Here is a 16306-nt window from a genome sequence, read left to right as displayed (position 1 = left end):
CAATCGCTTCGTTTTGTAAAGTATAATTAAAGGGACGATTAAAAAAAAGATTACAAAAGCTCGTTTGTATATTTTAACACTTCTGATTTACATTCATTGTCGTATAAAACATATGTAAATTTAACTAAGTTCAAGATCTGCCTATGAAGCAAATACATTTTATTGAATTACTGGATTACATGTCGTATGCGTTAGTTGCATTGCGCATACGACAAGTATTACGGAAATTTCCGTGTTTGCCCATTGTGATTCGTTGAACTGGAACCAATGTCTGGAACTGGTTCCTGTTCGTCATTACGTGCAATTGCTATTGTACTTGCAATTTGCCATCTAATCACTCTGTATAACTCATTCGATTATTAAATCAACAATTCGAGGGTGTGAATAAAAACAAACCCCTCGTCGATAACCCCCTCCGAAGACCTTTCAATTTACATAAGATAATCAAAATGTTAGTATTGCGTCGAAAGTTGAGGAAAGAAGATGAACGCGTGGAAATGGCTAACACTATTGATTACTTTGTGGTTGAATGTCGGTCACGGATTGACGGGAAACATTTTGGCCGTGTATCCACACTTTGGTTTCAGCCATTTTAAAGTGGTGATGCCGATATTAAATGAACTTGTGTCACGTGGCCATCGCGTGACGGTTATCTCATATGTAAAGAATCCCCAAGCCAAGTATGAAGAGTTGGTCATTGCCGACAAGGATGAGGATCAGGCGAGCACGACCATCAATGTGGTGCCTCTAAGTGAGCATACACCAACCCGTTCCTTATGGGTTCTCTTCCAAGAGTACATGGGTCTGCATCACGAAGGGCAAGAGACATGCGAGAGACTCTTTGCCAGTGGCCATGTTGAGAAGGTCATCAAACGTCATCAGAGATTGAACTATGATCTACTCCTAACCGAATACTTCAATGCGGATTGCCAATTGGCCATAGCCAAGATCTTGAACTTGCCCATAATAGGATTGAGTACTTGTGCCCTTATGCCCTACTATTTCGATCGCATTGATCTACCCAATACACCCTCGTATATAACATCGGAATACGTAGGATTCGCTGCACCTCTAACCTGGTCTGAACGTTTGCTCAACTTTGTTCAAGCCAAGGGATTACGTTTACTCTACGAATATCATTCGAATAGAGCGGATAATGCTTTGATTAAGCGTTACCTCCAGGTGAATGTGGATGTCGATGAAGTGGCACGTACCCAAACAGCTTTCATACTGGGCAATCAACACTATTCCCTGATGGGCAGCCGTCCGCTGAGTCAGCAATTTGTCGAAGTGGGTGGGGTACACATAACACCAGAGGCAGAGAAGAAACTCCCTGCCAATGTTGAGCAATTTCTTCAAGAATCGGAGGAGAAAGTTCTATTCATCAGTTGGGGTTCCATGGTCAGAGCTTCCAGCATGGATGATGACAAATTGTTGGACATCCTAAAGGCACTCGACGAACAACCTTTGCGTGTCATATGGAAATGGGAAGCTAACGATTTACCACATAAAATCAATCCCAAGAAGATTCTCCTTGTCAAATGGGCACCACAGTTGGCTCTATTATGTGGGTATTACTTGGATTCAACTCTCAACTTCCATACTCATCGGAGGTCGCACTTCCCTATTTAGGTCATCCCAAGGTGGTTTTATTTTGGTCTCATGGCGGTCTCTTGGGCACCACCGAGGGTGTTCACTGTGGCAAACCCATGCTGGTCACTCCCATCTATGGTGATCAATTTCTTAATGCCTTTGCGGTACAGAATCGTGGAATGGGCTTAAAATTACACTATCAAGAGATAAGCCATACAAGTCTAAATGAATCTTTTCAAGAATTGACTAAAGCAAGGTGGGACCACAAAATGTCTTAGACAAATCTCTCTGGATTATTAATTCTTAACTTTTCTTCTTAGTTACTCACTACGGGCCCAGAAGATCTCACAGATCTTTCGTAGACGTCAGCATACACCTCTTGAATCGGCAATTTGGTCAATTGAACATACAATCGAACATGGTTTAATGGGTGCCAAATTATTGCAATCTCCTGGCATAGATCTTCATTGGTTTATCTATCATTCTATAGATAGTATATGCTTGATTTTCTGTACCTTAATGCCATTTTTGCTAGGTTGGTTCTATCTAACTGGTTGGAGTTTTAGAAGTCTTATGGCATATTTATTTCATTGGAATATCTAATTCGTTAACAATAGTTAGATATTAAGAGACTTATTTCGAGTTTTGTATAGAAGTTAACGAAAATTTGGTAAACTGAATCACTGTATCTTAAGACATACTCTTTAAATATATATATACATGACGTTATGTTAAGCTTCAATAAAAATATATATGTAGGTATATACAAAACGACATGAAGATTTTAGACGCCAATTAGTAGCGCAAACGGAGCATACAATCACGACGACACTCTTCATAGGTCAAGAAGTTGTTCATCGTCGAGGCGCATCCTGTGTAATAAAAACTCTCACAATTTCCCGAAATCACATTGTAGGCATAACGCAGCTGTCTACCACGGCAGAGACCAGGAGCCTTTGGCTGGCGGCAAGCTGTAAACGGAAAACAAGTTAGTCTCTAAAGCTTGAAATTCATTTTAAGTTATTACCCATCAATTCCTGGTGCAGTTCCTCATCCGTTTGATTCTCCAGATTCAACAATCCTTGGGTTAATGTCGCCCACAAAAGCACTAGAAGCCACACTCGTGGCCAATTTAGCCACCACATAGTTGTCTCGCCTCAGATCAATGCAATTCAATTCAATTTAAGAATAAATTTTATTTTTGTTTGGATCAGCAAAAAATTTAATTTACAAAACAACAGATAGAGAGAGAATGAGAACTTTATGCGGCAATTTCACTTTTCACACTGCTCTGATGAGAATGTTTTGACAGATTTTTCTTGGCTTGTTTACAAAAGTTTCTTCTCGTCTGAGCTCACGTAGTTTTCGTTTTTTATTTTTATTTTCCATTTCATTTGTCAAGTTCTTTCCGTTTTTCGTCTTTGAGTGAAAACGTGTTCTCAAAGTCAAACTCAAATACAGGAAATAACAGAAAGTTTAACTAAAAAGGTAGCTTAAAAATATATTCACATTTTACTGTATATAAGTAGAACCAGATGGACAAGAGAATTTATTCTATATTCTATCTCCCTAGCCCTTTCACTTCTCTTCTAGCGAAAATTGATTATTTTAATTCTATAGAAATTTAAGGTTCTGCAACTTTAGCTATAGCTAGATTAAAATATTATGTAATAATAGAATTTGCATCGGGATGTGTCTAAATTATTATATTTCTTATTTTTAAGTAATTTTACGTAATTTGTAATAGGCGTTAAGCTTGTCTAAGGAGGAGTTTTGCAAACAATCCTTGTAAAAAGCAAATTTATTTTAAATGTTATTTTAATTGGAAAATGGGAATTGAAAACTATACAAGGCAAAATACAAGACTATAACCTGAATCGCTTGGGTATCTTTCATAAATGATAAACTTGTATATTTTAACTTATGAGTTGCAGATATGATGACGTCATAGTGTAAAAGAATTTTAACAGGCTTAAAGAATTAAAGACTACAATTGCAGCTATTACAGCAAAATTTTGTCCACTTCTATTCTATGGTTGATAATGTTAGCCATAATAATTCACTTGTGGTCTCAGGTAATATTAATAACTTGCAATACCTAAATTGTCACTTTCTAGAAATTATAAATCTAATAATAAAAATTTCCACAACAGTTCCAAAATACTTTTAAATTTGGGACCGAAGTCTGGTCCTTCGAATTTTAATTAATCTCAAAGTAAAAGAATATGTTCAAAAACAATCAAACAAATCAAAAACAATTTTGACCACCATTAACTATTTACTAAATAATTAATCTTACGCTCGCTCGACATACAAACACATACCTTTACATCTATGTCTATTCAGATTCAATATATATCGAATACTTATATACTCTAAATACCCTAAAATTCTTGAAATAGTTAATCTATCAACAATTGAATTCAACTAGTTCATGGTCTACGCTTCCAAGGTTAATTTTCCTAATTAACCTTTTCGATCTCTTAATTGTTATGAAATTTTTTACAAAAAATATATAAACTATAAAGTCACTCCAGAGAGAATATATAAAAAAAGTATAATAATTTCGTTGCATAAAATTTGTTTATTAAAATTCTAATTATTTTGACAATTTGAAATATATAATAGTTTTGTTTCTTTTTCTTCTTTGTAAAATTTAGTATATAGAAATCCGTACTAGAACTAGGATGACAGATTTAAAATATTAAAAACATTTTTAGTATGCATTTTGAACAAAATGTTGTTATGATGGGAGGGGCGGGGAGGGTTTTGTCATTAATAGAGATGAATAATAATGCTTAGTGGACTATAAGGCAACCCGATTTGTGTGTAACAATGATATATGTATGTATATAATATGTATAAAAATATGTTAAATATAGTTATAGAAAATAATTTTTTTTACAATGCACTTGGCCGCTACTTAAAATTTATCTGTATATATGTATATATATATATCGACACATATATATATATATCAATTATGTATTTCCAATGAACTAGACAAATTACTCACAAATTTCATCTTTTTGCTGGGCTTAATTAGTTGTAAACTCGTTAATAAATTCATTGTGTTTCACATTCCTACAAAGATGGATGTATATGTATATGTATGTGTGTATGATTGATGTGTGTGTGTGTGTGTGTGATTTTGCTTATACATTATGATTTTTGAGGGCCTGGGGCCAATGGAGACTTTTCCTTTCAAGCTGCTGACTGTTGCTTTGGCGTACATATGGCGCACAATTTAAGATCAAAGTTTATAGATAGAGGATAGAGAGCATCGTCTAGGAAATATATTTGTGTGTGTGTGTGTGTGTGTGTGTAACTAGAAATCTTTATCCCATCCGGTGATATCATCTGGCGGTGGTCCTTCTGGATCGGGTGGATAATCATCAAAGTTTGTTGTATCAACCACACTCTTGACTGTTGGCTTTATGGGCGGTTCTAGAGTACAATTCTGCAGGCCCCACCAATAGAAGCCATCGAACCATCTGTGAGGATACAAATAGGAGTTAAGTAGGCAAAGTGGACTCCACAAAGGGTTTTACTTACTTATGCTTTTGTATTTCACTAATCCCACCACGTTGATAGCCCAAACGTTCAGCTGGATTATCACGACACAATTTCTTAATCAAATTGCTGGCATTGCGTGTGATATTGCGTGGAAATTCGATGGCATCAATGCCCTTAAGTATAATATTATAGGTACGCATGGGATCAGAGCCAGTGAATGGTGGGGTTCCTATAAAAGAAAATGAACTTTAGAAGTGTCAAATCTAAGATATTTTTCGTTGTGTTGCTCACCCGTCAACAACTCAAACATCAAGACACCCAACGACCAATAATCCGCACTAATGTCATGGCCGCGATTCAATATCACTTCCGGGGCCACATATTCGGGTGTGCCACAGAATGTCCAAGTCTTGCGACCCGTTTGCAATTTCTTGGCAAAACCAAAGTCAACCAATTTGACATAGCCCCGCTCGTCGAGTAGTAAATTCTCTGGCTTCAAATCCCTATAGATGATATTGCGCGAGTGCAGATAATCAAAGGCCTCCACCACACAAGCTGTATAGAATCGAGTGGTGCCATCATCGAAGTTGCCCTTGTCACGCAATATCGTCCACAGTTCACCGCCCAGACAACTCTCCATGAGCATATAGAGATATTTCTTGTCCTTAAAGGTCTTGAATAGTTTCACTATAAACTGACAATTTGCCTCGCCCATTATCTCCTTTTCGGACATTATGTGCTGCTGTTGTCGGGTCTCGACAATTTGCGACTTCTTCATCTGTTTCAGGGCAAAGGAACGTGAGCTATCGCCATTCGTTTGGACCAATTCAACGCGTCCGAAACCACCGACTCCCAATGTGGCAATGACACGTAGATCGGTGAGATTTAAATCACGGAATTCCTCATTGATTCTGCAACAAAGAAGAAAGTGAAGTTAGTCTTGTATTTCATTCTCAAGTCTCCCCACATTCACTTACTTTCTACGCTCGAGAGCTCCTTCATCATCGTAGCGATGTTTGATTTCATCTAAACTTGAAATCAGCTGATTAAATGTCTCACGATCAATGACCAAACAGCTGACACCTTCAGGTGATTCGCATATAATATTCGCCGTGCGTAGATCATCCCTAAAAAAAGAGAGAATTGTTTAGTTGGAAAATCTCTTCCTCCTCCATGATTACTCACCCTTGCAAAGCTTTTTCACCAAAGAAATCTCCTTTGCCCAGCATACGTATGAATTTCTCCTCCTGTGTATCCTGCTGCTTAATGGTCACACGCACTTTACCCTTGGATATGATGAAGAAGGTATCACCGCGTGCTCCTTGCCGTACAATATAATCACCGCGTTCATAGTGAGTCTCCTCAAGGACATCCGAGATTTTGATCAGTGTATCATCGGGCAAGTCTTTGAAAATTGGTACACTATAAAAAATGTTTGAAGAAAACATTGGTGAAAATACATATCTGGAGTAATAACAAGTGTAAAAGTAATATATTTAGCACTATGCGAAATTTAGTAATATTAAATATTTTATTGTTTCATGTTGCTTTGTCTTTTTTTTAGTTTTTCATAATTTAACATGGTGTATGATCCTGACTTACTATATAAATTACTAGCTTAACTGATAAGCATAACAAGATATTATAAATTGATTCGGACTCGGACATCATTAACTTTTATTTCCAATATTAAGATCGGGTGGGAGGTGTTCCTCCTTTTATCCCATTATACAAATTTTAAATGGAAATCTTTTTTCTTTTTATTGTTGTATTTTGATGAAGATATAACAAATTGTTGTGATAGAATAACTTGATGTATGCACAAACAAGTGAAAAAAAAATCGATGAAAACAACAGTTTATAGGATAGAAATTATTGCAAATTGAGATAAACCTGCTAGTTTGTCATATATATTAGTTAAATTGTTCATTAGTTTAACCCATTTTGCACCCGGGTTGCAAAAATTATTGATTTTGTGATGCAAAGTTTTAAAAACAGTGTAAAACTTTAGCTTATATGCGACTATTTTGAGCTACTTCCAATAAACTACACTTATGAATTGAAATCATCTTAAAATTGCACAATATTTTTAATACAAAGTATGAAAATTAAGTTAATTTTAAAGAGATTAAAAAGCTGTAAAATTGTGGAAATAACAGGATTCCATCTTAAAAGTCAACCTCTAATTTTGATTTGTACATAAATCGGGTTTTAGCTGGAAAGAGTCTAAAAGCAACTCTGACTCTGCTCACAGACTCTCTGATTGAAGTTCTTATTTATGTAATAAATTCCTAAAAAGTCATCGGTTGATTAAAGAAAGAGATTTATACAGAATTTAGACCTCACCCTTCTCCACCACATAGAAAGATTTATTGAGATACATATTTGTAAATCTCATGCCCAACCCTCGGTATGGAAGATTTAGTGAGATTTTTTAACTTCCCTCTCTCTTGAAGTTAATGAATATTCCCTAATTATAAGTCTTTAAGTAACTAAATAAGTTTTAAAACAATTATGGGATCTCTTCGGTAATTTGTCAATAATTTTTCAGAAAATTCAGCTAAACTTGAAATGGAGTAGCAAAAAGAAGAAAAATCCTTATGTAGCTTATACTTAAATACTTTTTCAAGGCTTTTGATAATCTACCTAAATTCATTTTGATAAAGCAAAACAACTCAAGTTTGTTAGTAAATAAAATTGGAAAAGACTTTTGTTATTTCTCCTTATTATTTCCCTGCCTTATCAGCTGATCATTAAAATATCTGTACATACATTGAATTTAACCCCAGGGAAACTTTAAAGTCTTTTCACATCCATTAACCAAATGGTAGAAAGTTAATTCTTTCAGTGTATCCACTTTTGCTTACATTATCATCATGAACAAATCTGAATCAGTTAATTACAAAAAATTTCTGCTTCCAGTGAAGTGAAACATTTGTAGATCCAATCATCATCGTCATCATCATCATCATCATCATTTTTAACTACGAAAAATTTGTGCACTTTCGATTTTCATTTGTGTTAAAGTCATTGAATTAAGTGCATTTCGGTTAGTTTTTCCGCCAATTCATGCTTAAATTTCAACTCTATAATTATAGTCATAGTCCGAATCATATTATATCTCCCATATCCATATTGAGAGATATTGGCAGTTGGAAGCTGGAAGCCTAAAGGCATGCCAAACCTCCATTACAGTTTTATATGCACTTTTTGTCTATGCCTTGGCCAATTAAAAGTGATTTTAATTTGTTGGTCATATATATGTGTATAAAGTGTGGTGGAGGAAGAAGAAAAGATTGAGGGAAAAATAGCCAAACTGGTTGCTAACTCTCTTTAAAGAAAGAAGACATTTCTATGCGTTCGTTGACGTCTTTGGCCAAGTTGGACTTGAAGTTGGGAGTCGGAGCCGGCAAATTGGCAGTCGACTGTCCATTTTTAAGACGTTGCCCACACATCATACGGACGCCCATGACCATGACGATGCCCGTCAATGATGACGACGACGACGACGAGATGCCATTGCCCATACCCATTGGAGAAAGTTACTACTACCACACAATCCTTAAGCTAAGCGTTTTTTTTATGTTTTTTGGTTTTTCGTTGTTGTTTCGTCTGATTTTCATTTTGTTGGCATTTTGTTGCTTTTGGCAATATTGATATAATTAAGTGCAAATGAACATTAATTGCAGGCACCTGGCGGCAGGTAGCCAGACAATTTTTTGTTTTTTGGTAACTCACCTCTTGAGGAAGTCCGTGTACTCGGCCTGCCTGATCAGGCCAGTTCGCATCATTATTGTTTGGAAACATTGTCGCTCAATGGCCCAAAGATTGCACTCAGTTATGGCCGTGATTGTTGCTGTCCTCTGGCAATTATATAAAATGGCCAATTCACCCAAAACTTTGGCTCCCGAAAGGGTTGAGAGATATTTGCCTTCGCGTGACACCTCAACGCGGCCATCTGAAAGTAAAAGAAGAGACAGAAGTAATTTAGTTTTTGTTCATAAAGTTAATTGTGATGAAGACCAGCAGAGCCAAGAAATTTTTTCTACATAATTGCATTTCTTAAAGTAAACAATTTAATTTATAGTTCTTAAAATATAATCTAAAAATTTAGTACAAAGTAAACGAACTCTTTCATCAATTGTTAATAAGAATTTAAGCGTAAATGTTTATTAAGATTGTTTCCAAGGAAAAGTACAACCATCTGCGAAGCAATTAGTGGATCCAATGACGATATCAAGGCATTCAAAATCGGGGAAATTTGCCTCCAAAAGTATACAAGAAACAGTTGAAGGTTTCATTTTTGAAAACTATAAAGGACTTTTGCAAATTCTTATGGCTAAAACATTTTCTTTTTCGTTTTTAGCTACAAAACAATTGAAAAGTTGTTTTTATTTTTTAAAGAAATGAATTTTTAATGCCTAATGCAAAGTTTAGACGGAAAGTTTTCCACATTTTCCATCCCTAAATCCCGCATCAACTCGGCAACTGGTTAAAAAATTGGCTTAAAAAGTAAATTCCACGTCTTTTACCAGCTTTTTATAGTTCTTAACACTGGAAAGGTTGTTTATAGTATAAAATGAAATTCTGATCACAGCCTATAACATATTTTAGGGGGAAAATATTCAACATTAACATCTCAAAATTAGTCATTAGCTTGTTAACTAGCTCAAAAAAATTGTCTTAAAAGTAAATAGAATGATATAAGCAACCTTATACATTACAAAAGATTGGAAAAGTTGGTTTCCTTAAATGAGTCATTGAGTGGGCATTAAGTTCAAAACCAGAAAATGTGATTTTATTCAACATTCTTATCTGAAGACTTTAGTATTATATTATTCTCCTCTTTGAGAATTGATAAGTTGATTCAAGAATCTATGCCCAACAAGCCTTTTTAATTGTTATTATATAACATACATATATCATAACATATCCAAAAAGCTTTTTAAATTTAGAGTAAAAAATCTTACATTAACTTTATAAAAACTTCATTACCCATTGAAATCATTTCTTAAGAGTATTCTTCTTACCACTTTGCTTTTGATTTTGTGTAGTTTCTGTAGTTTGATCTTTTTGTCGACTCTTTGAGGTCGCTTGATCTTTGAGATTTCCAGTGCGTCTTCTTCGCGCATAAGTGTGAACAGGTACAATGAGTCTGGGACGAGGAATTGAGAAGTTCTCGCCATTGAGATCCTTTGTGCTGCCATTGCTGCTGGCAGTGGGTGAAATCCTTTCCTTAATCTCGACCACCCCTTTCTCCGATGGCTCCTCCTTCTGGAGTTGGAGCTGCTGCAGAGCCTGTTCCAGGCTGTGACGTCTGTCAGCATTTCTCGTGCCAAGTGATGTGGTGTAGGCGGAGGGCATGCGTCTGATGGTGGCATAACGTTGGACCACACTGGTATTTGAGCGACTCAGAGATGATGCAGGTGGCTTGGGCGGCGGTTCTCTGGGTGGAGGTCTGAGTTGAGGTTGCTGGCAAATTACTTCCGCTTGAGGCACCGAGACGGCGGAGAAGCTCGAGTATTTGGAGGAACTGGGTTTCGTTGTCGGGGTCGCTCGCATCGTTTGGGAGCGACGCACTAACGAGGGCGGTTTCACTGAGACTTGTTGACGTGGTCGTGGAACTCTTAGTCTCTCAGTGGGATCCAAGACATAATGATTTGCGTTTGCTGCAGGTGCTCTGGATGGCTCCTTCTCCTTTGACCCATCATCATCATCATCAGCTTCTTCCTCGGCCACCCATCGATTGTCCAATTGTTGTTGGGGAAAATGCTGCAGCGCCGATGGCCGATAACCATTCAATTCCTTAATGGTTCTGACTATGCCATGATCTTTCGTTTGCTCCAATTGTCGGATATTCTCCAAGGTCATTTGATATTTGCTCAATGCGGAGATGCCATCCAAGAGAAAGCCGCTGCCCGCATTGCTAGGCTGGCGACTCAATTTATGTGACGACGAGGCCGACGACGAGGCGGTCGATGAGGTGGAGGAGGAGGTGGAGGAATTGACTGCCGCTTGCCGTAACCAGTTAGCCTCATATAGGGCTCCCATGGCATTATGGCCATCTAATGATAGACTGGCATCGACCGCTTTGCCTGGATAATGTTTGATTTTCATTGTAATGGAGGAGGAGACGACGGAGGAGACGCCGGAGGAGGAGAAGGTGGGCGGGGATTTTCCCTAATGTTGTGTATTTCGCCACGAAAATTTCACTGTCCAACGACGATGAGACGTGCTTTGTTTTCTTGATTTGGATATACAATTTTTTCTTTCGTTTTCTTATTTGTTTAAAGTCTTTTTTAGTTGTTATTGTTGTGGTGGTTTTTTGCATAACCCGCCATGAAGAAATTAGCTTTTGGTATTGTTGACAAGTTGGCGTTTATTTATTTATATAAATACATATATATATATTTATTTATTGTGCATGTATCGTTTTTTTGTAGTCTTCAATATTGACGAAACTTTCCATATTCGAATTCCCCCATGCTCTATTTATATATAAATTTGTCATAACAATTAATAACAATTTGGCTTTAGTGCAAAAAAAAAAATGAATGAATCGTTTTATCAACAAACAACAAAATTACTCAAGTTTATAGTGGAAACAAGTTGAGCTGGGAGGATGGGGAAGGGGGCGAAGGGATGATTGAGGGCTTATTGCGATAGCTAAGCATAATAACATTAACATCAGCAACAACAACAACAATAACAATCAACCAAAAATGACGTAGTTAAACGACCTAGACGAATAATAAAGCGAAACGAAAGCAAAAGATGAAGACAGAGACAGAAAGTAGAGCGTGACTAATTCTGTACAAGTACTGCAGCAAAATGTATGCTAATTGCTCAGGTAAACTATGCACTGATCACTAGATCAGATAATCGAAAGATGATAATAAAATATGACTAACTCAAGAGAAAGATTTGTGTCTCAAATCATTACACACGAAATCGGTGTGTCATCTGGAAATGAAGGTTAATAGAATTTTCAGAATTTCAGATTCAGTGCAAAACTTTATGGAAAGTAACAATGTTTTCGCTCTATTTGTTCGCTAAAAGCATTATAGGAAGAGTTCTTAAAGTAAAAGAATGTTTTCCAGCAGCATGAAAACTTTGAAAACAATCTTAAAAAGGTTTAAGCGTCTCAAAAAGCAAAAAAATATGAGTCCTTAACTCACTCCTAGTAGATTTCCCTGTTAAAGCAAAATTTAAAATCATCAATTGAAATCGAATTTTAGAATGAATTTCATAAAGAAATACAAAACATTTCTAAGTCAACTAAGTTAAAGATTTTATAGATTATAAACTCAAAACAATAGAGCTGATGAATAAAATTTCAAATAGTTCAGGTTTAATGTTTAAATTCAAAGTTTAAATAAATATTCTCTTATTTGTCTTGGCCTTTTTGATTTGTTTAAATTTATCTAAAGTTCATTATTCCGTTAATAAAAGCATCAGTTGCTTATTTATGGAGCAACAATTTAAATTAAAGAAAGTTTGAATGACTAAACTGTAACCAGTTGAACAAGTTCCCTTCCTGTGCACTGGTGACAGGTAATTGAGTGTGACCATATAAGAAATGAGAGACAAATAGATTTACTTTAACCACATTAATACAATGCTTTAAATACATTTCTAATCAAGTTAATCCTACAAGCAAGATTAATTGAATTTAGTTTGAAATGTTATATAGAAATATCTTCTAGAAAACTTTAAAATTTTAGCAGGCTTAGTCCGTTGGGAATAAAGTAAATTCCAATAGCAAATATTTTTTAAACTTTATGGTTTAAACTAACTCTCTTAAATCTTGATGTTTCTAGGCAATAAAGTATTTAATTTATATAAATTATTAACTACCAAGTTTTTGCAAATATTTTGTTAAACTTTGTTTTAAGCTTTTAGACTTTACATTTTAAAGTAGAGAAGTCAAAGACAAGAAATTTCAAATAAATTCTTGGGAAATTCGAAAAGTTGTATTACAAATTCAAGAAATTTCAAAAGAAAACTCTTAGAAATCATAATAAAGTACTGAAACATTGAATTGCCTCAATGACTGAAAGTAAATTTACCGTTATTTTTTGAATTCAATGTCATAAGCATAAAATATTTAACAATTTGGATTATTTATTGATTGAGTATTTCGGTTTATACTGCTTCTCATTTCATCTAAGCAATCTATTAAACAAAATTACAACTTTAATTAACTTTTTCTTGTATGGGCAACATGATAATTTTGACGTATCGTTAAGATGATCAATCAAAGAGCAGTCTGAAACATTTTTTCTTACTCGTATTTTGTTCTTTCAATGTTATTGAACTATAAATTATTTTTGTTTTGTTTGTGATGAGAATTGCTGACATAACTATATATAGTCAAATATAAGATAGACAGAGGCCGTTGTGTTATCAACCTTTTAGGCTGCAGATAAGAAAACAAAAACAAAAATAAACCAAAAAAAGAAAAAAGCTAACATTTTACAAAAATTAGAAAAAATTGAATGGAATTTTTTGTATGCCTCTTTTTCTCATCTTGTTGTTGTTTTTTTTTCATTCACAGGTTGAAAGACTTTTTGCGAAAGATCAAATGCGGAAATCCGTCATGGCAAGTTGAAGCCAAGAAATATATTTTGCAATAATTTAACGCGGCCCCAGCCGGACCCCAAAACGCGCAAGGTCAGCCAGTTAAAACTCAACGTTGATTTGAATACAATTCAGAGAGACACACAGAGAGGAAGATTGAGGAGAAGAAGGAAGGTGAAAAGGTAAGAGAGTGTAAAACAAGAATTTGCCAACTTGTTAAACTATATACAACTCATTATATATGTAAACTTAACGGTCTCTGACAACGCCTTGACGTCGGTCCGAGTCCAAAAAAAAAAAAAGTCGCCAAATAAAATCAAAGTTAGTCACAGACTTTGCCTACATAAAGCCAAGGGCAAGAGCTACATCATTTGTTCAAACTGCTTGTAATTACACAGATACAACAACAAAAAATTGTTTTTTGTTTTGAATTCGCCCCCATCCTCCTCTTTGTTTCCGTCTCTCCTTTGCACTTCTTCTACCTTCATTTTCAAGTCCAAAAATTCCATTAAATTAGTCATACAAATCTGACCGCATTTTGAACATGGTATTTTTTTTCTCGTCTTTCGTTCATTTTTTTGGTGTTATTTTTTTTTTGCTTATAAATTATAATAATAAATATTTATAGACCTCATAGTGTTTGTCTATTTGCTTGTCTAGTGCTAATGAAAGTCAACAGAATAAAGAAAGTTATCAGAAAAAAATAGGAAAAAGAGAACTTCTATGAAATGCACAGAAAAAAATAATTTTGAAAATGAATTTAGACTTGAATACATTATGAATCCTTTAAATACAGGAAGAATACTACACTTTAAGGAGTATTTAAAATAGTGAAACTATTTTCGAAAAAAACAATGTTTGAAAATTATTTTGCAATGTTTTGGAATTCGATCTTTAGAAAATTTCGTAATGAAATTTAAAGTCATAAGATATGTACATAAGTTTGAAAGTGTTTAAGAGTTTTTTGAAAGAATCGACTCCTGACTATAGAAGAAGTCATTTAGTTAAAGTCGTCATCGTATATAGAAAGTAAAGAATTAAAGAATTGAAGAACTTTTATCAACTCTTTAAGATCCAAACGACTGTGCAAGGATTTTGTTTGGAATTAGAAATATAATAAAGACAGGCCTTACTAGTGACTTACTAGTTGGGGTGAGTAGAGAAGAAAAAAATTCAAAATTATTTGATTCACTAAAAGTGTCTAGAACCCCCAAAACCCATTCCTCCCCCTGGATCCGTCGATGTTTATAGTTAATGTTAATTTGTAGACACTTAATAAAATTGATAAAAAAAAAGTCTACAAATTTATGAGATAAGATGTAAAAACTTGGTTTAAACTGGCTTTAAAACTGTCATACAAAAACTCATTAAAATTATTTAAAATTTAATAACAAATCAGAAACCATAAAGAGATATCAACACTTGAGCACCTTTACCTAAAATGAAGTTGTATTGCTACATTTTTCGACTTCGATTTACCTAAATTGTTGTTCTATGGCAACTTTTATCAAACCTTTGAAGTGCCGGCTCAAGGTCATATAAAAGTTTGATAAGATTTACATAAGGTATCAGATCAGGTACCGTAATAGATGAAATAATAGATGGAGTAATAGAGGGAGCAATAGAGGAAAATCATTTCTGACTGAAATCAAAGTGAAATGAAACTAGAACCAGAAGGCCGGGGCTAACTTTGACCGCGTCAAAGTTTGTATACCCTTGCAACTTTTTTGGTAACTCTTTCCTTACCTATAGCCATTAAAGTAGAAAAACGTTTTATCTAAAAAGGCTAATATTGCGAAAGAACGGCCTACAATCTTAGCGTAGGAAAGAACGAAGATATTGATCAAAGTCACTGTTTTCCTCCGATCGTTCCTATGGGAGCTATATGATATAGTTAGCCGATCTTTATCAAATTTGGCACAGTCATTAATAGATATATTAAACTGACAAATGTTAAATTTGAAAGCAATCGCGTCAAAAGTGTCGAAGTTATTGACAAAAGTCACTGTTTTCGAAAGATCGTTCCTATGGGAGCTATATGATATAGTAACCCGATCTTGATCAAACTTGGCATAGTCGTTTATATCTATAATTAACTCACCAATATTAAATTTCACGACAATAGCTAAGAAAATAACGAAGTTATTGAGAAAAGTCACTGTTCGTGACTTTGCCATTTGTATGGGAGCTATATGATATAGTGATCCGATCCGACTGAATCCGAGATATACAACGCCTGCAGTATATACAAGCCTACATGCAAAATTTCAACTCTGTAGCTCTTACGGTCTAGGAGAAGTTTGCGTTGATCCAGACGGACGGACGGACGGACGGACGGACGGACGGACGGACGGACGGACGGACGGACATGGCTATTTGAACTTGTCTCGTCGTGCTGATCAAGAATATATATACTTTATACGGTCGGAGATGCTTCTTTCTATGCGTTGCACACTTTTGACCAAAATTAATATACCCTTTTTGCAAGGGTATAAAAATAGTTACGAATAAAGACGAAAATATCTTATATTTCATTTGTGAAACATACTTTCAGTAAGTGGACCCTGAGACGACAATCCTACATGGAACTGGTAAGGTTCTTAGGGGTCTTCATAGC

At 35.1% G+C, this 16306-nt stretch overlaps 3 protein-coding genes across 4 annotated transcripts in view; 1 reads left to right on the top strand and 2 right to left on the bottom strand.

Annotated features, from left to right (window-relative positions):
- Positions 1-350: 350 nt before the first annotated feature.
- Positions 351-2196, top strand: LOC6642442 (UDP-glycosyltransferase UGT5). Its single transcript, XM_002065450.4, has 3 exons — positions 351-1567; positions 1633-1849; positions 1914-2196. Exons 1-3 carry the CDS (start codon positions 484-486, stop codon positions 2194-2196), a joined length of 1584 nt encoding a protein of 527 aa, XP_002065486.2. The 5' UTR covers positions 351-483.
- A 63-nt stretch (positions 2197-2259) lies between these two features.
- LOC6642443 (kunitz-like peptide PcKuz1) lies at positions 2260-2738 on the bottom strand. The gene is made up of 2 exons (XM_002065451.4): positions 2621-2738; positions 2260-2564 (listed from the first exon to the last, which is right to left on the bottom strand). The coding sequence occupies exons 1-2, from the start codon at positions 2736-2738 to the stop codon at positions 2389-2391; spliced, it is 294 nt and encodes a 97-aa protein (XP_002065487.1). The 3' UTR covers positions 2260-2388.
- Positions 2739-4564: 1826 nt separating this feature from the next.
- LOC6642441 (cGMP-dependent protein kinase, isozyme 2 forms cD5/T2) overlaps positions 4565-16306 on the bottom strand; it is a 49270-nt gene continuing 37528 nt past the window's right edge. The window contains exons 1-7 of one of the 2 annotated variants that reach the window (XM_023175982.2): positions 10140-11376; positions 8848-9067; positions 6295-6531; positions 6087-6236; positions 5401-6020; positions 5149-5338; positions 4565-5087 (exon numbers count right to left, since the gene is read on the bottom strand). In XM_023175982.2, the coding sequence (XP_023031750.1) occupies positions 4922-5087; positions 5149-5338; positions 5401-6020; positions 6087-6236; positions 6295-6531; positions 8848-9067; positions 10140-11226 (2670 nt within the window). In that variant the 5' untranslated portion in view covers positions 11227-11376 and the 3' untranslated portion in view covers positions 4565-4921. Of the gene's footprint in view, positions 5088-5148; positions 5339-5400; positions 6021-6086; positions 6237-6294; positions 6532-8847; positions 9068-10139; positions 11377-16306 lie in introns of those variants that run through there. The other variant, XM_002065449.4, reaches the window with a different exon arrangement.

Source organism: Drosophila willistoni (genome assembly GCF_018902025.1).
Source record: "Drosophila willistoni isolate 14030-0811.24 chromosome 2R unlocalized genomic scaffold, UCI_dwil_1.1 Seg167, whole genome shotgun sequence".
Classification (NCBI taxonomy): domain Eukaryota; kingdom Metazoa; phylum Arthropoda; class Insecta; order Diptera; family Drosophilidae; genus Drosophila; species Drosophila willistoni.
This window is presented reverse-complemented; position numbering and strand designations above follow the sequence as displayed.